This window comes from Staurois parvus, unplaced genomic scaffold, assembly GCF_062004578.1.
Source record: "Staurois parvus isolate SC_StPar_1 unplaced genomic scaffold, SC_StPar_1.0 ptg000790l, whole genome shotgun sequence".
Classification (NCBI taxonomy): domain Eukaryota; kingdom Metazoa; phylum Chordata; class Amphibia; order Anura; family Ranidae; genus Staurois; species Staurois parvus.
The window spans coordinates 325,768-349,943 of NW_028318586.1; the positions used below are offsets into that span (position 1 = coordinate 325,768).

The 24,176-nt window shown below is 47.7% G+C and overlaps 1 protein-coding gene across 1 annotated transcript in view; it reads right to left on the bottom strand.

Moving 5' to 3' along the window:
• LOC149444307 (uncharacterized) overlaps positions 1 to 8,176 on the bottom strand; it is a 76,647-nt gene extending 68,471 nt beyond the window's left edge. Inside the window, exon 1 of the mRNA XM_089654700.1 lies at positions 7,381 to 8,176. Coding sequence (XP_089510826.1) covers positions 7,381 to 8,176 — 796 coding nt within the window. The remainder of the gene's footprint in view (positions 1 to 7,380) is intronic.
• Positions 8,177 to 24,176: the final 16,000 nt, after the last annotated feature.

Genomic DNA, 24,176 nt, shown 5'->3' on the forward strand with positions numbered 1-24,176 from the left:
TCCGCCGTGTATCTGCTCACCGTCCTCCACCGTGTATCTGCTCACCGTCCTCCACCGTGTATCTGCTCACCATCCTCCGCCGTGTATCTGCTCACCATCCTCCGCCGTGTATCTGCTCACCATCCTCCACCGTGTATCTGCTCACCATCCTCCACCGTGTATCTGCTCACCATCCTCCACCGTGTATCTGCTCACCATCCTCCACCGTGTATCTGCTCACCATCCTCCACCATGTATCTGCTCACCGTCCTCCGCCATGTATCTGCTGACCGTCCTCCGCCATGTATCTGCTCACCATCCTCCGCCATGTATCTGCTCACCATCCTCCACCATGTATCTGCTGACCGTCCTCCGCCATGTATCTGCTGACCGTCCTCCGCCATGTATCTGCTCACCATCCTCCGCCATGTATCTGCTCACCATCCTCCACCATGTATCTGCTCACCATCCTCCACCATGTATCTGCTCACCATCCTCCGCCATGTATCTGCTCACCATCCTCCGCCATGTATCTGCTCACCATCCTCCGCCATGTATCTGCTCACCATCCTCCACCATGTATCTGCTCACCGTCCTCCGCCATGTATCTGCTCACCGTCCTCCGCCATGTATCTGCTCAACGTCCTCCGCCATGTATCTGCTCACCGTCCTCCGCCATGTATCTGCTCACCGTCCTCCACCATATATCTGCTCACCATCCTCCACCATGTATCTGCTCACCTCACGCAGTGTGATTATACAATGTTACGGTCAAACTGCACTTTTGGTCCCATATGGACTCAGAAGATCAGCTTACTGAATGAAGACTCCAAAATAATCTCCCTCCTGATAAGCGTCTTTGTATCAGCCGTATTCCTCATTAATAAGAACTCCACATGGTGCTTTATCCTTTTATACTTTTATTCATCAATTACACATAAGAAATGCCCTCACGTTCCGGAGGTGTATTTTGCACCATGTATGATGAACATCCAGTGATGTACTGATCAGACACAAGGTGGCAGTATCATCTCAGCAGCAGAGTCCTGCACATGCTCAGAACAGACACCATCCATCATGTGATGCAAGGCAAAGCACGGGGCCCCTTAGTGAATGCTATTGCCTGCTGTAATGTCCTTCCAAGAGCCGTTTGTAGACTACAACTGCTGTCCCGATGAATGGCAACGTTTTGACGTCATCCACACATTCCTCCCGGATGTATGGTGTCTGTTCTGAGCATGTGCAGGACTCTGCTGCTGAGATGATACTGCCACCTTGTGTCTGATCAGTACATCACTGGATCTTCATCATACCTGGTGCAATATACACCTCCGGAACGTGAGGGCATTTCTTATGTGTAATTGATGAATAAAAGTATAAAAGGATAAAGCACCATGTGGAGTTCTTATTAATGAGGAATACGGCTGATACAAAGACGCTTATCAGGAGGGAGATTACTTTGGAGTCTTCATTCAGCAAGCTGATCTTCTGAGTCCGTATGAGAAAAAAAAGTGCAGCTACACCGTAACATTGTACAATGTGCGGTCACACTGCGTGAGGTGAGCAGATACATGGTGGAGGATGGTGAGCAGATACATGGTGGAGGATGGTGAGCAGATACATGGTGGAGGATGGTGAGCAGATATACGGTGGAGGATGGTGAGCAGATATATGGCGGAGGATGGTGAGCAGATACATGGCGGAGGATGGTGAGCAGATACCTGGTGGAGGATGGTGAGCAGATACATGGTGGAGGATGGTGAGCGGATACCTGGTGGAGGATGGTGAGCGGATACATGGTGGAGGATGGTGAGCGGATACATAGTGGAGGATGGTGAGCGGATACATGGTGGAGGACGGTGAGCGGATACATGGTGGAGGACGGTGAGCGGATACATGGTGGAGGACGGTGAGCGGATACGTGGTGGAGGATGGTGAGCGGATACGTGGTGGAGGACGGTGAGCGGATACGTGGTGGAGGATGGTGAGCGGATATGTGGTGGAGGACGGTGAGCAGATACGTGGTGGAGGACGGTGAGCAGATACGTGGTGGAGGACGGTGAGCAGATACGTGGTGGAGGACGGTGAGCAGATACGTGGTGGAGGACGGTGAGCAGATACCTGGCGGAGGATGGTGAGCGGATACATGGTGGAGGATGGTGAGCAGATACATGGTGGAGGATGGTGAGCAGATATATGGTGGAGGATTTCTCTGCACGGGAATTGATGACAGATGCACATATTTTTCATTATCCAAAGGAGGGCTCACTGAATGAACACTATTGATTGAACTTGATTTTTTTAATGACTTTTGTTTGATTCATACTTAAAAAATATTCTTTATTTTTTGTGTGTTTTTTGTTTTTATATATATATATATATATATATATATATAAAATTTTCAATATTAATATTTTTTAACTATTTTATCTTCTAATATATATTTTTTTATTTTTTCACTTTGTATTTTGGTTATATAAGGATTGTGCCATTGTTTCATGTAGCGCAGCATTTTTTCACTTCACATTATGATTGTATAATTTCCCCGCACTGAGACATGGGTTGTGTGCACTAGCGGCTACAGTATTTAATTCTCATCTTTTGTTTTCATTTCACCATAGTTAGCGCTAGAGTTACTCAATTTATTTTAGATACCACTGCTCATGAGATTGGTCTCTTTCAGTTGGGTTTTGGGGGTGGTAAAAATGGACAGCTGAGCCACAGTGTTTCTGCCCTCGAACTCTAAAATAACAGCCAGATAGGGCTATTAACAGGCCGTGTCTGCAGCATTATTAGCTCGGGGTGCAGAGTCTGACAAGCAGCACCTCTTATCAAGCTCCCCCACTGGGCTCAATGGGGCCACATCACCACTACGTACAATGTGCACAATTACAATGTGGTAGTGAGTCATTGTAGGGTGAAATCAGGTGGTGGGGGGCGGTAATAACATGTCCTCATTCTGTCAGATGTCCTCTGAAAAGCCCTGTGACTGGAAGGAGAGAGCCTGAGATGGGTACAGGGGGGATTTCTGGGGGTCCTGGCCTGGAGTGAAGGACAGGTGAACATATCCCGGGTTTGCAGAGTGGAGGCGCTAACACAGGAAGGACGTGGCTGGGTAGCAGAGTGGAGGCGCTAACACAAGAAGGACTCGGCTGGGTAGCAGAGTGGAGGCGCTAACACAGGAAGGACTCGGCTGGTAGCAGAGTGGAGGCGCTAACACAGGAAGGACTCGGCTGGGTAGCAGAGTGGAGGCGCTAACACAAGAAGGACTCGGCTGGGTAGCAGAGTGGAGGCGCTAACACAGGAAGGACTCGGCTGGGTAGCAGAGTGGAGGCGCTAACACAGGAAGGTCTTGGCTGGGTAGCAGAGTGGAGGCGCTAACACAGGAAGGACTCGGCTGGGTAGCAGAGTGGAGGCGCTAACACAGGAAGGTCTTGGCTGGGTAGCAGAGTGGAGGCGCTAACACAGGAAGGACTCGGCTGGGTAGCAGAGTGGAGGCGCTAACACAGGAAGGACTCGGCTGGGTAGCAGAGTGGAGGCGCTAACACAGGAAGGACTCGGCCGGGTAGCAGAGTGGAGGCGCTAACACAGGAAGGACTTGGCCGGGTAGCAGAGTGGAGGCGCTAACACAGGAAGGACTCGGCTGGGTAGCAGAGTGGAGGCGCTAACACAGGAAGGACTCGGCTGGGTAGCAGAGTGGAGGCGCTAACACAGGAAGGACTCGGCTGGGTAGCAGAGTGGAGGCGCTAACACAGGAAGGACTTGGCTGGGTAGCAGAGTGGAGGCGCTAACACAGGAAGGACTCGGCTGGGTAGCAGAGTGGAGGCGCTAACACAGGAAGGACTCGGCTGGGTAGCAGAGTGGAGGCTCTAACACAGGAAGGACTTGGCTGGGTAGCAGAGTGGAGGCGCTAACACAGGAAGGACTTGGCTGGGTAAACATATACAGTAAATTGTTCCTCTGCTGATTCCCAATTGTGTAAATATGGTGATAAGGTGGGTAAGCAAAGGGTCTCTCCAACCAACTCATGTAGCCTCCCTAAAGGATACTTCTGCTGCCCTTGTCTCCTCCCCAGAAGAAACCAATAAAATACTGGAAGATATTTGTGCCACTCTATATCTAGATCCAAGACCTTGAAGTGACCACAAGTCTTAGACTCACTTCATTTACTCACTATTGGCCCCTCCCACCTGCAATCTGTAAATGCCCCTATTTCATTAAAGGAAGAGTCTGAGGTGATTAAAGGCTTACCTAGTGGGAAATCACCTGGTCCTGATGGCTACACACCAGCATTGTATAAGATGATGGACTCTCTTCATCCCTCAGCTACTGACAGTATATAATGAGGTTTGGGAGGGGGGCCCATACCTTCCAATGGGTCACCAAGACTATGAAATTGATTTCTAATAAGGGCAAGGACCCACTTGAACCGGAGGCATACCGACTCATATTCCTCCTAAATGTAGACACTAAAATACTCTCTGAAATAGTAGCATCCCTCTTGGCTGCAATATTACCCTCCCTTATCCATACTGCCCAGGCTGGCTTTATTAATGGTAGACCAGTGGCTTCCAACATTCAGAAAGTTATTGCAGAGCTGGAACAAGGCAAGGTACACCCGTCTGAGGATCGAGCTATTATTACATTGGATGCTGGAAAAGTCTTGGATAATGTCAGCTATCATTGGCTTGCTCTGGTTCTTCTGATGGCTTTTCAGCAGTATGGATTCTGCACCTTCACCCAGGGTGGTAGCTGCAGGCCTCATATCAGGTGAAATATTGCTGCATGAAGGGTACTCACCAGGGTTGCCCCCCCTTCACCTCTTCTTTTCAACCTTGCCCTGGAACCTTTCTTCCGTTACCTTTCCTCCAGAGCCCCAATACATGGGATTCAGACAGGTCAAGAAGAACTCTGTGTAGTCCTATTTGCCGATGATATTCTTATATTTTATGGCGGATCCTGTGGCAGATATTCACATTCTCCATCAGGTCTTCACAAGCTGCCTACAGTGCTCTGGCCTTCCAATCAATGCTACTAAGAGTGGAATACTTTCCTTATGTCGAACCAACACCCCTCCCTGGGCCCAGCAGTCTCTCTTCACGTAGCAAATGTTCAGATCACATATTCAGGCATTACGATAGGGAAGGAGCCATCCTCGGTCTATCATTACTACCCTTCACTGATATCTAAAATAGGAAATGAGATGGAAACATGGATGTACCTTCTCCTATCACTTTTTGGGGGATGCCACCTGTTCAAAATGGAGAGCTTTGCTCGCCTATTGTACCCTCTTCAAACAATTTGGTTCCTGCTTAAACAGGGGGAGCAAAAAAAGAGGGTGGAGCGAACTTTCCCAATATTTGATTGTATCACCTTGCCTGTTTATTGTGTATAGGGACAGACTGGATACTTCAGGCTTCCTCATACAACAATTATGATTTGGAGTTGGCAGTGGTGCAACCATATGACTTAGCTGCTCTCCTGCATTGCAATACAATTGTTCCCCACAAGTATTCAACACAACCTTCTGATACGGGATCTGATTCTTACATGGAGGGACATACAGAGCAAACTGGGCCTGTCACCCCATGTCTCCCAATATTTGCCCATACAAAGTATTACAATGTTTCCAGAAGCCATTCAATATGCGGCTTTCAACATTTGGAGTTCTAAGGGGCTCTCCTGCGTTGCCTCCCTGTATGACGCATATTTGAACTATCAGGAACTTTGAAATCTTTCCCAACCCTTGCATCAACTTATGCCCTGCCAAGCCATCCCTCTCTCTACTACCTACACCTCTCAGGTTGTATAAACTGGTGCTGCCCAGCCAAGCAACAATGTTTTCAAACTTCCATATCGGATCGCTTCCTACAGGAATGGAAATACTCCATATCTGACATCTATCGACCTTTACACTCTCTCTTTACTAAACCTCTACATCCCACATCTGTGAAATCTTGGAGCAAGGTCATACCGGGGGAGAACCTGGTGGGCAACATACTGGAAGGATAGAACAAAGTGCAAAGGCTTGTGGTGAATGGATCCTGGAGAGTCTCAATGTAATCTCTTCCATGGGGCCATCATCCCATTTCTATCCACCAAGAACTCTCCACAAATCCACTATGTAGTGAGCACCGCCCTCTCTCTTCCACCGATTTCAGGAATGGCCCCGCATCTCAACCTTTTGGGAACAAGTGTTAGCCTACATCTCAGGAGTTTGTGGCTGCTCACTCCCCATGGACCCAGTTCTACAACTCTCCATTCAGCTGAGAAAACCCACATCCACAAATCCCACGGGAGCTTGCAGTGGATATTATTATGTTTACTGGTGGCCCACAGGGCTATTCCTAAGAAATGGACTATCGCCTTGTCCCCCACCATCACAGACACTAAAAAAGATCTACGTCTTCTGATTTACAGAGAGAAGGTAGACATGGAGCTCAACAACCAAGCCTCAGTCAAACATTTCCATAATAGATGGGACACTTTTATTGCAGCAACACTTACATCCTTGGAGCAATCCTCTATGTTGTCTTCTTTTACTTCTATGGATGGGTTGGTGAAGGTGGTTACATTGTAGAGATCAGACAGCCGTGTATGGAACACGCATTGAGGACACGCATACATAACAGGTGTTACTTGCTCCCCATCTGGCCGTGTATACCTTGGTTTTCTGGTTCATGACGTTGTCATTCTTTTGCTCTCCTGATGTGTCTGTGCGCACTCATGGCCGAACCTTACTTCCTTGGCTTTATCATGACATCGAGGAACATTATGACATTCTGCTCCTCTCACTTATTGGAGTTGGGAACAAAGTCTCAGGAGAGTCCATCCATGTTTTCTGATCAGGTATCACACCCGGTCACACCTCCAGGTCAGTTCCTGCCAGAAGATTCCTTCCTCTTTCTTTATTGGAGAGATTCTAATTATTTCATTGGTTACTGTGATTTATCTTTTATTCAGAAGTCATGGCAAGAAGTATGAGGTGCTCGTCTCCTCTATCACCCCAGACATATTGCTTCTTTGTATATCTCTTTAGAAAACGCAATATAGAATGTTTAAAAAATATGTACTCAGCCAATGACAGGTAATGACTCCATTTTTATTCTTCTCCTGCTATCAATAGCCAATCCGGTCCCACACTTCATCCATGTCTTTGGGGACCTCTCATCTCCTTATGAACTGTTTCTTCCATGATGAAGATCAGCCATGGAGTATATCTGAGGTGTATATCAGGGTGTGCTTCTTCCCCACATGAGAGCTGGGATGTCCAGCAACATTCATCTAGAAGACATTTCCCGCACTCAAGGCACTAATACACCTCCAGGGTTGTGTGGGACCCCTGATGTACAGGAAGACAGGACTTCAGTGAGGAACATTTCCCTCAATCAGGATAGGAACATGGCTTCTCCCCTGTGTGAATTCGCTGATGTCTGTAAAGATCAGACTTCTGCAAAAAACATTTCCCGCACTCAGAACAGGAATATGGCTTTTCCCCTGTATGAAATCTCTGATGTGTGTTAAGGCCGGACCTCCCTGAAAAACATTTCCCGAACTCAGGACAGGAATACGGCTTCTGCCCCGTGTGCAATCTCTGATGTATGTAAAGATGGGAAATCTGTGAAAAACATTTCTCGCACTCAGAACAGGAATATGGCTTTTCCCCTGTGTGAGATCTCTGATGTATGTAAAGATGGGACTTCTCTGAAAAACATTTCCCGCACTCAGGACAAGAATGTGGCTTGTCCCCAGTATGCAATTTCTTATGTCTGTAAAGATTAGACTTATCTGAAAAACATTTCCCGCACTCAGAACAGTAATATGGCTTCTCCCCTGTGTGAGATCTCTGATGTAATTGAAAGTTGGACTTTTGCGAAAAACATTTCCCGCACTCAGGACAGGGATATGGCTTCTCCCCCGTGTGAGACCTTTTATGCAAATTAAGATGGGATTTAAAACTGAAACCCTTCCCGCACTCAGGACAGGGGAAGCTCTTCCCTGTTGGATGGCTGGTCTTGTCCCGCACAGTCTGAGGGTCCTCAGGATACGAGGAATCCGATGGTCCATCTACACTGGGTGGTGCCGGATGGACATTGGAGGGAGCCGGGTTTTCTCCTGGACTATACTGTGTGATGTCCTCATCTTCTACTTTCCAGTCTGGAGACAAAGTGAGACAATCCTCGGAGGTTTTCCTCATCTCCCGGCCATGGACTAAAATACAAAGACAAAGAGGATTACTAGACAGGAGCTGATTGGTTCCCTCAAACTAGGATTCCGCCCACATCAGGCATCTTGGTCTCTGAGGAGCTTACAATTCCACCCTCATGGTAACTGGGAAATGGGTGTAACAAAAGAGAATCCATATTATGTGTATATATAGCAGTGGGGGGAGGGAGGAGAGCAGAAGTCAGGACTATGGAATGTACAAGGTCCCACACCGCTGCCTCCCATCTCCTGAGACTGCACTCAGTGACTTGGGTCTGAGACTATACAGACATATCCCTCCACCCGGCACAGCCAGCAGACCACAGATCTTGCTAGATCCGGCCATTGGTAAGAACCCCAAGACACATGCCCCAAGTGCCAAGGTAGAGCAACACCTAAGAAGAAGATGAACACTTTGCTGGCAGCTGAACCCCAGAATCGATATAAATCCATCTAGATACATAAATAGTGTCTTACGTGATGATATTGCAGTGGTTACTCTACTCTGGACCAATCAGTGAGCAGTATTGTCATGATCAGAGGAGAAGACCTAGATTGTAAGCTCCCAGGATCAGGGCCCTCCTATCCCTCTTGTATTGATCTGCATTGTTGCTGTATTGTCTCCCATTATATTGTACAGCGCTGAGCAAACTGTTGGCGCCATAAATCCTGTATAATAATAATAATAATACCTGGGACTGTAACCTCAGGATCTATAGTGGACCAGTGGAAACAACTAAACAGGTGTAGCTGGGTACCGGTCCTCACATATACAGGAGCAGTGTGACCGCACACAAGAGTCGCAGGATCTAAGGGGCCATCCGGTCTTCACCAGAGCCACTGGAGGGGTGGATGTTGTGCTGCATGGCAGCCCCCAGGTTGTGGCTCTCTAACACACCCGTGCAGGCAAAGTGCAACCAAATAGCATGCTGGAAGGACACGCGGTACACACAGGATACTAGGAACCAAGGTCACCTACTGCAGCAACCTAGGAAGGGGCTCCGGGGGAGAGGATGCAGGGAACACGTGTAAAGTGCAGGAGAGGGAGGGATGCTGAGCAATGGTGCAGACAGAGAGACTCAGCAAGATGGAAAGGGCTGCAGGCAAACAACAGGAAACAATGCTGAGAAGGACACACACAGCAACAGGAAATGAGGGGATCCACGGACAGAAACCAAAGGGAATATAACTGCACAGCCAGAGGGAAAACACTGAGAACAAAGACAGGATCCAACAGCACACAGAATATGGGAATACTAAAGCGGCAGTGACCACCATAGAAACCAGAGGGGTCCGGCTTCCACATGAAGACACGTTGCTGGAATACTAACACACAGGTACAAAGACTTGATAATGCCTAGGTTCAGGGGGGATAGGCAGGAACCCGAGCAACACGGACAGGAGGCAAAACACGGTGCTGGATCAATGTGAAGGGAAGCATGACAAGTATGGGTGGAGGAATGGATTTAGTGTTCATGACCCACCTGTGCTGATCTCTGTAGGAGTGTCCTCCTCTATAAATGTCCCCGTTATTCCATCCTCCTCCATAGACTGCTGATCATCCCTCACATACGCCTCTTCTTCTTCTGCTTTCACCTCAACTTTTATATCAATCAGATCTTCACCCTAAACCAAAAGAATGATAGAAGAGGTCATCTGTAAAATATAAGCTCACATAAAAAATCTATATAGTGTCCCACGTCCATGCTCTCCACCCCACCAACCTTGTAATGGTGAGGGATGGTGTGACCTTCCTGTGTGGAATCCTGGGAATACAGAGGACGGGGACATCTCTCTGGTGGGTTCCTGTAGTTGGATGACTCCACCATGGTGTCCTGGTACAGATCTTTGTGTTCTTTTAGAAGCTCTGACTCCTCCATCCCCCCATCCTCATCCTCCTCCTCTTTTATCTCTTCTTTAACCTCAACTTTAGGATCTCTCAGGTTTCCACTCTGAATATATAATAAAAATGACATCAATGGTAACAATGCAGATAATGTACAGATCCTAATGATACTATCAGTGATTGTTCCTCATCTACCTGATGATGGTGAGGGATGGTGTGACCTTCCTGTGTGGAATCCCGGGAATACAGAGGACGGGGACATCTCTCTGGTGGGTTCCCATGACTGGATCCATCTGTAGGAAACACACACACTGACTGAATCCATTGTTTCTATGTGTTTATCAGATGATGGGGGATCTAGGTGGACCCTACACATGGGCTGTTCGTTTGTTATTCAGAGATTCGGATGTATCCAAAATTACGAACTACAACAATAATGAATTTCAACTAATCTGAAACAAATTTTAAAGGAAAAATAAAATGAATTTGTTTAATCTGAATGAAACCAATGATCCCAATGAATATGATAATAGCTGGTTGTGAAGGATCGGGCGGTCACCAGCCACACATCTGTGACAACTATGACTCATCTGCTATCAGCGTGGGGGGGTCACCCCAATCCCAACCAGGCCCTTCGGGTCTAATATGGAGTTTAAAAGGAAGTCCACACCAAAGCTTAAAAAAAAATTATGGTGTGAAGTCCCCCCAAACCAGACCCTTATCCGAGCATGCAAGAAGGAAAAGGAGGCCCCCAGATCCCGCCCCCCATGTGAATGAGTATGGGGTACACAGTGGTCCTACTCATTTACCAAAGTGTCATAAATAAAACCACAAACACAGTTTTTGACAAATGTTCACTGAAGTAAATGCAGCGTCAATCACCATGAACGCCACCCGCCATGCTGAAAAAACAAAAAAAAAGAAGGTGCGCATGTGACACTTCCCTTACAGGTGACTGACAGCTCCAGTGCCCATTAATGACAAAAAAATAAAGGAGCGAGGTCACAGTGGGTGATTCTGCCCCTTTGTCTATAAACCACTGCTAGGCATCCAACAACTGACAAGTCTGGTTCCCAGTGATGACGGGAAATACACAAAGGGGCGGGGTCACTCACTGTCACCAAAGACCCACCGCTTTGTTTATTTACTGTTGGGTGAAGCGGAGTTGTCATTTGCTGAGAGGCAAGTGTCGTGTACGCACCTCTTTTTTTTGCTTGTTTGTTCAGGTCGGCAGCCGGCATTCATTGTGATTGATCCTGAATTTACTTCTGTTAAATAAACGACTTGTCAAAAACTGTGTTTGTGTATTTATTTAATTTTGACACTTTTTTAGGTGAATGAGTAGGGGTACTATGTACAGCTGCTCATTCACATAGGGAGCCGGAATCTGGGGGCCCCCTTTTTATCCGGGGCTTCAAGATTTTGATAAGCCCCCCAGAATACAATCCCTCACAACCACCGAGCCAGGGATGCAGGGAAAGGCTTTTCAACATCAACATGGGGAAAAGGAGCTTCCGGGAGGAACCCCTGCCCTAAATCTCATTCATATTCAGGGCATGTGGCCTCATATAATTCAGGGGATCGCTCACTCATTCCCTCCTAGAAAATAGCTTGCTGGACTACAAGTTCCAATAAGGGTCTGGTATGGATTTTAGGGGTTCCCATACCATTTTTTTATTTTAGAGTGGGGTTCCCCTCAAAATCTATACCAGATGGATTTTATTTTTAATGCCAGCATTGATTTTTTATACTCATGGAGAATGTCTCTGATAGCAGATGAGTCATGGTTGTTAAGGACCTGTTGGCCGCAAACTTCCTAGCAACCAGTTAGTTTTCACAAGGAATTTGTATCAATTCAATTTGAATACTTCGAAAACATTTTTAATCGATTTGAAAATGAATAAACAAAACAAATTTTGATTCAAATGCAACAAAAATAATTTAATAACTTAACAAATTGATCTTGAAACAAATTATTTTTTAAACTCTGCTCATGTCTAGTGTACCCTCCGTACTGCTCTCTCCTTTACAATAAAGTCTCCTCTTACCCGGTGATGTGAGGGGCGGCTGATTGTCCATCATGACGTCCTTGTAGAGATCCTTGTGTCCTTCTAAATACTCCCACTCCTCCATGGAGAAATAGACAGTGACACCCTGACACCTTATAGGAACCTGACACACACAATGATACAGTCACCATCCAGACACATCCCTTGTCTGTTACTGGAGAATGTCCCAGAATTCCCGGCACCGCTCACCTCTCCTGTCAGCAGCTCAGTGATCTCTCTGGTGACTTCTAGAATCTTCTTCTTCTTTCTCTCTTCTATCAGGGAGGGAGGTGGAGGCAATGTGATGTCATATGATCTCCAGACTTCACAGGAGGAAAACTCTACATCTGAACACAAAGAGTCACATCAAATGATATTCCCAGAATCCTCCTCACCTCTTCATTCAGGTCTCCATTTTATTAAAGCCCCACTTCAGGCTGAGGTATAATTCCCCCCCACAGGACCCCCACACTATGCAGGGTATAGGCTTGTTGCAGCATTCTGATGTCATTACATACAACGCAGGACCAACAGTCCCACTTTACATGTGAGGATACCAAGGGGCCCCACATCCTAAGAGCATCAGAAAAAAGCAAGATGGAGGGACATTGGGAGGAGGAGCTGTGAGGTCAGTGTGATGTCATAGGATTCTCTGACTCTGGATGGAGGGACATTGGTAGGAGGAGCTGTGAGGTCAGTGTGATGTCATAGGATTCTCTGACTCTGGATGGAAGGACATTGGGAGGAGGAGCTGTGAGGTCAGTGTGATGTCATAGGATTCTCTGACTCTGGATGGAGGGACATTGGGAGGAGGAGCTGTGAGGTCAGTGTGATGTCATAGGATTCTCTGACTCTGGATGGAGGGACATTGGGAAGGGGAGCTGTGAGGTTAGTGTGATGTCATAGGATTCTCTGACTCTGGATGGAGGGACATTGGGGGGAGGAGTTGTGAGATCAGTGTGATGTCATAGGACATATAGACTCTGGATGGAGGGACATTGGGAGGAGGAGCTGTGAGGTCAGTGTGATGTCATAGGATTCTCTGACTCTGGATGGAGGGACATTGGAGGAGGGGCTGTGAGGTCAGTGTGATGTCATAGGATTCTCTGACTCTGGATGGAGGGACATTGGAGGAGGGGCTGTGAGGTCAGTGTGATATCATAAGATTCTCTGACTCTGGTTGGAAGGACATTGGGAGGAGGAGCTGTGAGGTCAGTGTGATGTCATAGGATTCTCTGACTCTGGATGGAGGGACATTGGGGGAAGGAGCTGTGAGGTGTGATGTCATAGGACATAGAGACTCTGGATGGAGGGACATTGGGAGGAGGAGCTGTGAGGTCGGTGTGATGTCATAGGACATATAGACTCTGGATGGAGAGACATTTGGATGGGGAGATTTGAGGGGTCCTCTATATGAGGCTCCTGTATAAACCAAATCCTTGTTCCTGGGTGCGTCCTACCTCTCCTAAACTGAAGAGTGACCTTTGACCTTTACCATCCAGAAATCTGTCCGGAATCTGTGGAAGTAAGCTGTCATGTGATCAGGTGACGTGCGGAGGAACGGAGTGTAAATAGCAGACAATTGTCTCCAGAGCCCCTAATGGTGGGGATGGATTTGGCGGCGTGCTGGTGCCAAGTTTCCTCCCCCCAGGGTCACTGCAGGTGTGGAGAAAAGCTGTGTAAGAGGATATGGAGGAGAGATGAGGAGGAGATCCAGGAATGAGGAGAAAGGTCAGGGCAAGCAACAGACGAGCGCATCCAAGAGACCAAGCCGGGGTCACTACACAGAAAATCAATCCAAGGAAACAACAGGCAGGACGAGGAATAGCAAGAAGGAGCTGAGAGACAAATGAGAATATTGCTCAGCCAATGGGAGATGATCTCAGCATGACTTCCATCATGAAGGAGATGAGGGGGAGGGGAGGAAGTCACTGAAGGTGACCATAGATCCATGGAAATTCAGCTGGTTCAGCAGGGATCGCTCACATTTCCATCCATGTGTGGCCACTGCCGGATAAAAGCCACTCCCCCAGCGGCTGCAGCCAATAGCTTCAGTACTGATCTGTGTATTCTGAGAGCGGAGGAGTCCCCCCATTGTCAGAATACAAGAGTGCAGCGGGGAGGATTCCCCCATCCACCTCCAATGTGTGGATGGAGGAATCACTTCAGTTTTCATGGTCATCCCGCTGGCTGAACGATAAAACTGAACCATGTAGGCCAGCTTTGGGAGCAAATATATTATCATCAACTCCTCCCCCTGAAGGGGTTCATCTACGTATTACCTCCTCTGCCAGATCCAGGAATATCTCCTCTCTTCTTCCTCTTTCATGGAATGTCCTGTCTGTACCTGACATCACTTCCTGTCTGCACCTGACATCACTTCCCTTCTGTACCTGACATCACTTCCTGTCTTCCATAGAGACTTCCTGTCTGGGTAGAAGTGAGATCCCCACCTTGTGGAGCTCAGAGGAACTGCAGCCCCAAGAAGCGTCTGGTAGTGTGACCCCGGCCTTGTGCTGGGTGTGTATGGACTGTAGATCCTTATAGAGGGGTCACCTCCACTCCCACCAAGGGGGACAGAAATATATGACTGCTCGGGGGAGGGGTTTTGGCTCCTTTGATTTTGCAGTAACATTGATTGCAGATTTAGTCCTGTAGAACATCTGGTATATGGATACAAAGCCCCCCAGCCGGGAGTAAAGGGTGGAAATGGCTGGTGACCCCCAGATTTGGGCAATGATGTCATCACTATAAATGGATAAAACCCGCGCTATGTGTAACAACTCCAAACCTACAAAAACCTTCTAGCGGACTGCTGCTGTAACAAAGGGAAGGATTCCCTGTCATCTAGAAGAGCATTATGTGTCACAGCGCTGTCCTATTGTGTGTGCACAGAAATCATCACAAATACACTACAAATATGTGGAGACATTCAGAGATAAAGAGCTCGGGGCTCCAAATCCTATTCTCTGCACATCCACTGCTTCCACTTTACACCCACTTCATTGGTCTTATGGGGTTTATCAATAAATGAAGGAAACTAGTTTGCAGGAGCCTGAACATGGCGCCAAGCGGCAGATCAATGTGAGATCTCCCAGCACCAGGCGTCTCCAATGTCCCATTACAGCACAGGAGGAAATCCCCTAGGAGCAGCTGCCGTGACCTTCCTGGGAGCAGGAGTGGTCCCCTGTGGAGGAGAGCGAGGAGTGCGGACCCTTCCAGGTTGAGCTGGCCGGCCAGCGATGGAGAGTGAGAGCGCGGCTGAGGCTGAAGGAAGAGGAGAGCAGAGATCCAACATGGATGCCGAGCGGTCACATTACTCGCTGCAAAGGAGTCCTGGGAGCTGGGAGAAGCTGGCCGGTGTGAAGGAGTGCAGGAAGTGGTGGACCTCTCTCCCCTCTCTTTACCACCCCCCTCCTGGATACCATCAGGCTGGAGCTGTTGGGTCCCCTGTAGGGGCACCAAGGGAGCCCCCCCCGGAAGCTGTACCAACAACCAGGGAAGCAGACATCTCACTCATTCAGGAGAAGACCCATCTGAAGACTGAATCATCTGGTGTGGAGGAAGAAGAGATCAGGATGGTGACTGAGATGAAATGAAAAAGGAAAATTTACATGAAATAACTTATTATAATTGATTGGAACTGTGAAGTAAATCTGAGGGGGGGAGGCACCCAGGGGACAGAACCCCGGGGATCCTAAAAAAGAAGAAGGGGAAGGAGGATAAACTAAAATCAATAGGACCCAAAAGGGGACTGGATACTAACAGAGGTCTATAGGAGGGGAGAGAAAGGAGAAAAGGGAAAAAAATGTCAACAGTATGAAAAATAAAGGGATAAAAGGAGGAGGGCCAAAGGCCTCCCAGACAAGCTCAATTCAAAATATATACCCCAACAAGAGAAACAGACCCCCGAGAGACAGCAAGGAAGAAGTGGAAGAACAGAGATGGAAGCACTGGAGAATGCTCTAGATTGTCCTGGACATGACCAACGTTAGTCAGGATATAGAGGAAGGAGATATAGGAAAAACAGAGGATTTGGAGAACATAGAAAATAAAAAAAGAACTCTCAATTACCCACTAAAACAGAAATTGCAGAAATGTTTAAAGGGTTAGAAAAGTCAATAAAACAGGAGATGGAGAAACAGCACAAAGATTTGGGGCAGGTATTGAAGAGGGTAGAAGAGACGGAGGAAGAATTGGATAAACATGCCCAAGCCATAATAAATTTATAGAGACAGATGACGGAAATGAGAAAAGAACAGAGAAATCTGCTATATAAACTGCAAAATCAGGAGAACAGGGATAGAAGATGCAATTTAAGGATTCCAGGTTTCCCCGAGACTTCCCAAGGAGAAAATGTAATGGAAACAACAGGGAAAATGCTTGTAATAGTAATGGACAGACCTGCAACAGAGCCACTTAAAACTGATAAAGTATATAGAATTGGAAGATTATGGCAAGAAGGTAGCAGAGAACATTTGAGAGATGTGATTGTACAATAACATTATTACCGGGATTAAGAGGAGCTTTGGAAGGAGATAAAAGGAAGGGCAGCAATAGAATATGGAGATATACATTTGCAGATCTTTGCTGACCTAGCAGTGGAAACTTTTATAAGAAGCAGAATATTGAAACCATTACTTGAACAAATGAGAAAGCAGAACGTTAGATATAGCTGGGGATTCCCAGAGTGTTTAATCGGTTGGAGAAACGGTCCCAACTTTGATAAGAGATCATTGATCTGTTATCATAAAATGAGATCCGATGATCAGGGTTTACGTGTTAAATCTTCTCTTTCCCTTCTTGTCGGCAGTAGCTGGAGTTCAGTGTTTTGTGGCTGCAGTTACCAGAGAAGTAAAAACGGTGAATTTTGGGAAGATGGCCTATGATGATCTTATGGGTGAAGAACGTGTTGCTTTGGAACAGTTTATGAACTGTCATGACATTGTGATCATGCCTACTGACAAGGGGGGAAACCTGGTCATCATGGATCAACAAAGATATGTGTTGATGTGTCAACAGATCATAAAACATAAGGAAAGGTACACTAAGATAACAACCATCAACCTGGAGAATGGTCAGAAGGTCCTCTCTGGTGTGACTGAGGACGCTTCTGAGAAGGGTAACATTGATAAAAGGACCACAACCTTCTTTAAGGTATTACATCCAGATACCATTTTAATAGACTTCCAAAAGTCCATAAATCAGTGGTTGACCCCTTCCTGGAAGAACTATTATCTCAGGGAGGGGGTCCCTCACAAGAAAGTCAATGAGTATATTGATGAATTGCTACAACCTTTTGTGGTGGCTTTACCCTCCTATGTGAGAGACACTTTGCACCTCCTAAAGTTGTAAATGATGTGTCAGTACCTGATGATGTCATCTTACATTAGATGTAGAGGCATTATATCCTGTGATGGAAGCGTAGGCAGGACAGAACACACACGGAGGATGATAAACACACAAAGTTTTATTGAAAGACACTCAAGGTAATAAGGTAGCATCCGGGTATCCAAAAAAGGGGAGAAGAAGGGGAGGAGTCAGAACAGCAATAATCCGGCCCACGATAGGGTGATTTGGGTAGCGAGGGCCCGAGCAATCAGTTGGGCAGTCCAGGTAGCTATGATAATCCAGGCATGCAATAGGACAGTCTGAGCAAGTAATAATCCAAGTGCTCAATGGGGTAGTCCAGGCAGGTAGAATGTGGGCATTCAATGGGGCAGTCCAGACAAGGGCAATAGGGAGATTCAATGAGGCAGTCCAGGCAGGGAGAATAGGGCATTCAATGGGGCAGTCCAGGCAGGGAAAAAATGGGCATTCAATGGGGCAGTCCAGACAAAAGCAATATGGAGATTCAATGGGGCAGTCCAGGCAAGGAAAATATCAGCATTCAATGGGGCAGTCCAGACAGGGCAATATAGAGATTCAATGGGGCAGTCCAGGCGGGGGAAATATGAACACTCACGGTTTTAGGCAGGGGTAACTCCTCAGGTACACAGCGGCAGCAGGCAGGGGTGCCTTCATAGAGACACAGTGGTCAGCAGGCAGGGGTAACTTCTCAGGCATAGCGGTCAGCAGGCAGGGGTAACTTCTCAGGCACAGAGGTCAGCAGGCAGGGGTAACTTCCTGGGCACACAGCGATCAGCAAAGCAGGCAGGAGTAACTCCCCAGAGACACAGCGGTCAGCAGGCAGGGGTAACTCCTCAGGCACACAGTGGCAGCAGGCAGGGGTAACTCCTCAGGCACACAGTGGCAGCAGGCAGGGGTAACTCCTCAGGCACTCAGCAGCAGCAGACAGGGGTAACTCCTCAGGCACTCAGCAGCAGCAGACAGGGGTAACTCCTCAGGCACACAGCAGCAGCAGACAGGGGTAACTCCTCAGGCACACAGTGGCAGCAGACAGGGGTAACTCCTCAGGCACTCAGCAGCAGCAGACAGGGTAACTCCTCAGGCACACAGTGGCAGCAGGCAGGGGTAACTCCTCAGGCACACAGTGGCAGCAGGCAGGGGTAACTCCTCAGGCACTCAGCAGCAGCAGACATGGTAACTCCTCAGGCACTCAGCAGCAGCAGACAGGGGTAACTCCTCAGGCACACAGCAGCAGCAGGCAGGGGTAACTCCTCAGGCACTCAGCAGCAGCAGACAGGGGTAACTCCTCAGGCACTCAGCAGCAGCAGACAGGGGTAACTCCTCAGGCACACAGCAGCAGCAGGCAGGGGTAACTCCTCAGGCACTCAGCAGCAGCAGACAGGGGTAACTCCTCAGGCACACAGCAGCAGCAGGCAGGGGTAACTCCTCAGGCACACAGCGGCAGCAGACAGGGGTAACTCCTCAGGCACACAGCAGCAGCAGGCAGGGGTAACTCCTCAGGCACACAGTGGCAGCAGGCAGGGGTAACTCCTCAGGCACACAGTGGCAGCAGGCAGGGGTAACTCCTCAGGCACTCAGCAGCAGCAGGCAGGGGTAACTCCTCAGGCACTCAGCAGCAGCAGGCAGGGGTAACTCCTCAGGCACTCAGCAGCAGCAGGCAGGGGTAACTCCCCAGGCACACAGCAGCAGCAGACAGGGTAACTCCCCAGGCACACAGCAGCAGCAGACAGGGTAACTCCTCAGGCACACAGCAGCAGCAGACAGGGGTAACTCCTCAGGCACTCAGCAGCAGCAGGCAGGGGTAACTTCTAGGCACACAGTGACAGCATGCAGGGGTAACCCCCAGGGACACAACGATCAGCAGAGCACGCAGTGGGGTTTGGGCTGTGTGGTCTGGCCTTGGCTCAGACCTCACACAGCTGTTCTCTCTCTGAGCAGGGGACCAACAACCACCTGGGTCCTGCTCCTGTTCTCTTATCCCAGAGCAGGACACTTCCTGGTTGCCCCAGCAAAGGCCAGCCCTATGCCGGGTTGCCGGGGCAACGAGGCGAGCTACCCTCACTCCGGCCATGCCCAGGGAGCACGGCCTTTGTCTCTGGTGGGCGCAGAGCACGGGAAGCCTCGGGTCCACGCTGCACCCACCAGGACAAGGAGGGGGGCGAGCTACCCTCACTCCGGCCATGCCCAGGGAGCACGGCCTTTGTCTCTGGTGGGCGCAGAGCACGGGAAGCCTCGGGTCCACGCTGCACCCACCAGGACAAGGAGGGGGGCATGCAGAGACAATCTGGTGGCCTGCACGTGAAGAATCCACATGCAGGCACAGCGGGGTGTCAGACTCCTCTGTGGCATCACCAGGGAGAGGTGCTAACCACACCACAGGGGGCGGTTCTTGACATCCTGCACAGCCTTTGATGTAGGCTTGTGCCAGACCTTGGAACCTGTAAGGGGAAGGGAGGGGGAGGATGAAAGGGAGTGAGGGGAAAGCCATGACAGGAGGGGGGAGGAAGATGAGGGAGAGCAAGGGGGGACCATGACATATTCCTCTATCCCTCATAAGAAGGATTTAAATGTTATAGAAAATCACTCAACAGCAGACCTAGAATCATGTTTGCACATAGACATTTTGTTCTCGGGTTACTCAAGTTTTTGTTGGAAAATAATCCATTCCTGTTGGATATAAATGTTATTGCCAAGCACAAGGCACTACAATGGGGAATAATATGTGCACCGGCCTACGCTAATCTTTATGTTGAAGAATGGGAGAAGTCAGTGCTTGGGGATGAGGCCTTGTCAGGGTACCTGAGCAACATTGCAGGTTGGTTCAGGTACATCGATGACGTCCTCATTCTCTGGCATGGTGAACCTCAGGAAGATGAGAGGTTTGTAGATTTATTGGGATAAAATGAGTTCAATTTGAAATCCACATATACCTACCATGCTAGGACCATTACACTTTTGGATTTGACTATCCAGAATATGGAGAATGGTACCTCTGTATTTGTGTTGATATTGGGTGGCTTTGGGGTGTTTTGTATGTTTAATGTAAAGTACACTCTTTGGGCACTAGTGTCTGGTGTTTATTGGCTCCCATGTTCCAGTTTGTTTGTCCTTTTGGGATACCAACCAAACCAGTCACATGTCAGTCTTTTCCCATCTGATCCTATGATGGTGCTCTCTATACCTCTCCATGATGGATACACTTTGGTTCTTACCTGGATCAAAGGTCCTTTGATCTGAAGCTCCATGACAGTGAATGGACTTTTATATATTTTTATGGTCATCTGCTTTATGGGCTCCTAGTAATCTGGGTGCTATCCAAGCCATGCATAGATGGTATCAGTGGTCCCTGTAGAAATCCATATATATGGACATTTGTGCATTATTAATTACAGACTAAATCCACCTGGAGACCTGGGGACACAGGTTCTATATGTAGTCTCAGGGGTCCCTGTGGAAGTCCATGTGTGGACATTTCTACCTATGATAAATGACAGGCTAAACCCACCTGGAGACCCGGGGACACTGTACAGGTTCTATATGTAGTCTCGGGGGCCCCTGTGGAAGTCCATGTGTGGACATTTCTACCTATGATAAATGACAGGCTAAACCCACCTGGAGACTTTCTCCACACCTGGAGTGTGCTGAGTTCTTGGAGAACGTCTACACAGTGTTTCCAGATTGGCTTTATCACCCCAACGAGCTCGCTCCAGTTCATGGATGTCATCATTATGTTTGGAGGATCTCACCAGTCAGGAGCCTTTCCTGTCATCCTACATGTTCCCTTCTGAGGATTGTTCTATCCTTCCAAACAAATGTATGAAATCATGGATGAGTCCTCCTTCTATGTGATCTAGAAGATCTTCAATCACAATGTCTTTATGGATGAAGTGGATGGCCCAGTTTATATATTATTTATTGCTTTACAGCTTTATTCCCTCCAGGATTCATTCTTTATTTATAGAACCATTCAAGGAAGTGTTCTTACTTTGAGAGATCTCCACCACCATTCCTCTGTGACCATTACATCCTTGTCATTTATGTCTAACATATTCATTATCAGTGGATTGATATACAGTATATTTTTATACTTTAGGATGTAGTTTTGCATTTTCTTCAACAAAAAGATACATTTCGGAGGGATCTGTTTCACCTTTACCTTTTTTTCTAACTTGTATTCCGTGTCTTTAAGACTTTTATTTATGTAATAAAATATCTTTATTAAACAGTTGGCTGCAAATGATCTAGATTTATTTTTTCTTCTGTTCTTCTGATCTTCTGTGGTAGACCTGTAAGGTATATATTATACAGGAATTGTTATTATGAGACATTTTGGGGGGCTGCAGTTCTACTGAACTCCACAAGGTGGTGATCTCACTTAAACCCAGACAGGAAGTCTATATGGAATACAGACAGGAAATGATGTCAGGTACAGACAGGAAGTGATGTCAGGTACAGACAGGAAGTGATCTGCAATAAAGACAGGAAGTTACATGTTGCAGAAATAAGAGGAGACGTTGGTGGAAGTGGCAGCAGAGGCGGTAATAAGATGTTATTTCATATTTACACCCAGTAATCCCCTCCCATTATGTCTGTCCTCTTCCTCCATAGTCACGTCCGTCCTGTTCCTCCATAGTCACGTCCATCTTCTTCCTCCATAGTCACGTCCGTCCTCTTCCTCCATAGTCACGTCCGTCCTCTTCCTCCATAGTCATGTCCGTCCTCTTCCTCCATAGTCACGTCCGTCCTCTTCCTCCATAGTCACTGTGACATCTTTTATCTCCAGCAGATGATGATACACACATATATAGTGTGGGAACCCAGATGAACCCCTTCAGGGGCAGAACATTCCCCCACTTCCGGGGCTGGAACATTCTCCTCATTGTGGAGATAAATTCTAGTAATATGGTCCTCTAAACAAACAGCACTGACAATAAATAGACAAGACAAGGACCATCCTGACCATACATGGCCTACAAAGGGCAATGATGACACTACACAGGCAGCCAATGGGCAATCATTACACTATGCAGCCAACACAATGATGGAGTGCCGGGGTCAGGAGTATGGAGCATAGAGCCCCTTACATTGCTGCTCAGGAGGAAGAATACATTCCAAATGAATGAAGAGTAATCACCACTGAAGTGCTATGTTCCCTCTTTTGTACATTGTGGAAGGTCTGGTTTGAATATGTCCAAATAAAGGTGATTTTATCAGATGTGCGGCCGGACTGATTTTTCTTCTCTACCAGGAAGAAAACATTCCCCAGCCTGCCATGAAGAATATATTCCATCATTGGTGTTAGAGGAAAAAAATGAGGGGTGTGAGGGATGAAGGGGAGTTGAGGGGCCTCCAAGGGGGTACTGAGGATGAGAGACTTTGGGACACCTGAGGGTGTAGAGTAGATGATGAAATTTGGGTGGATGGAGTTGGTAGGTAGCATGTCTCTGAGGGAAGAGAAGGTTGTTGGGCTCAGGGGGACTCTGAGGTAGGGAGGGGGGCTCTTGGTCTCTGATTGTCCTCCCACCTGCACTTACTTTCCAGACCTCCTTACAAAACTCCTAGCAGGAAAGGAAAGAAACCTTCACCTTCTTATCTCACTGGTCAAATAACATTTTCCAAGATACCAAGTGGAATGAAGAAGGGAAGACTTTCACCCCTTGGTGGGAACTCGTTCTTAGAGGAGGTCTGTTGGTGAATTATCAACTAAAAGGTAGTCAGGGGTCAGTGCTGAACATCTTCAGGAGACACTCCAATACCTCCCATGACACAGGCTCTGGCAGTGCCCGGTGCTGGAATTCAGAGCCCCAGGAACCCACCACCACTCTGTACAATGTCCTGTGTACTACAGTATACTTGGCAATAAAAAAAAACAAGATCCTCCCCCCTGCCATCCTCCTACCTACGCTGCGCTGTCATTGGAGGGAAGAGAACAGACTCCTCCCCCACAGCTCTCTACTCCACCAGCACCATCTTCCTGCTATCCCATCCAATCCCTTCTCTTACTGCAGAGAGTGACAGTGACATCACTCCTGTCAGTCAGCAGGCTGCCAGAGATTGGAGCCTTGCAGCCGGAGTTCTGCCAATTGTCCTGATTATCCAGCAACTTCAGCCAATAGTCAGCAAGTTCCCCTTCCTGGACATCATGATGAGCCGACATTGACCTCACAGCACTGCCTCAGAGCAAACAAGTCATAGGAAGGATCAGATTTATCATTCCTTGTCTGCAGATCTAAAACTCATCAAAACCAGTTCAGAGACCAAACAAACCCAACAGATTAAAGGGGATTTCTGATCCTGCAGGTCAAGAGGGTCCCGGGACCTCCAAAATGTAGCAAATACTAAACAGTCCCAAATAAGCATCTTCCCATGGGGGGAGTAGTTCTTAAATGTCCAGCAACCCTCCTATTCCCCCCTCACATCCACATCCTATTATTGTGTGACCAATACCATCCAAATCATTCTTACTTTCATTTCCCAAAGTTATCCGTCTACAAGGAGACCTGTATAGATCACATGATGGCACCAATGAGGATGGAGGAGGACCGGAGTCACATGACTGAGAAGATACTAAACCTCACCCTGGAGATCATCTACCTGCTGACCGGAGAGGTGAGGAGGATTCTGGGAGGTCACATGACATCACTCTTATCTCTATTAATAAAACACAGACCTGACCGGAGAGGTGAGGAGGATTCTGGGATTCTAACATGATATTTCTATTGGTTCCT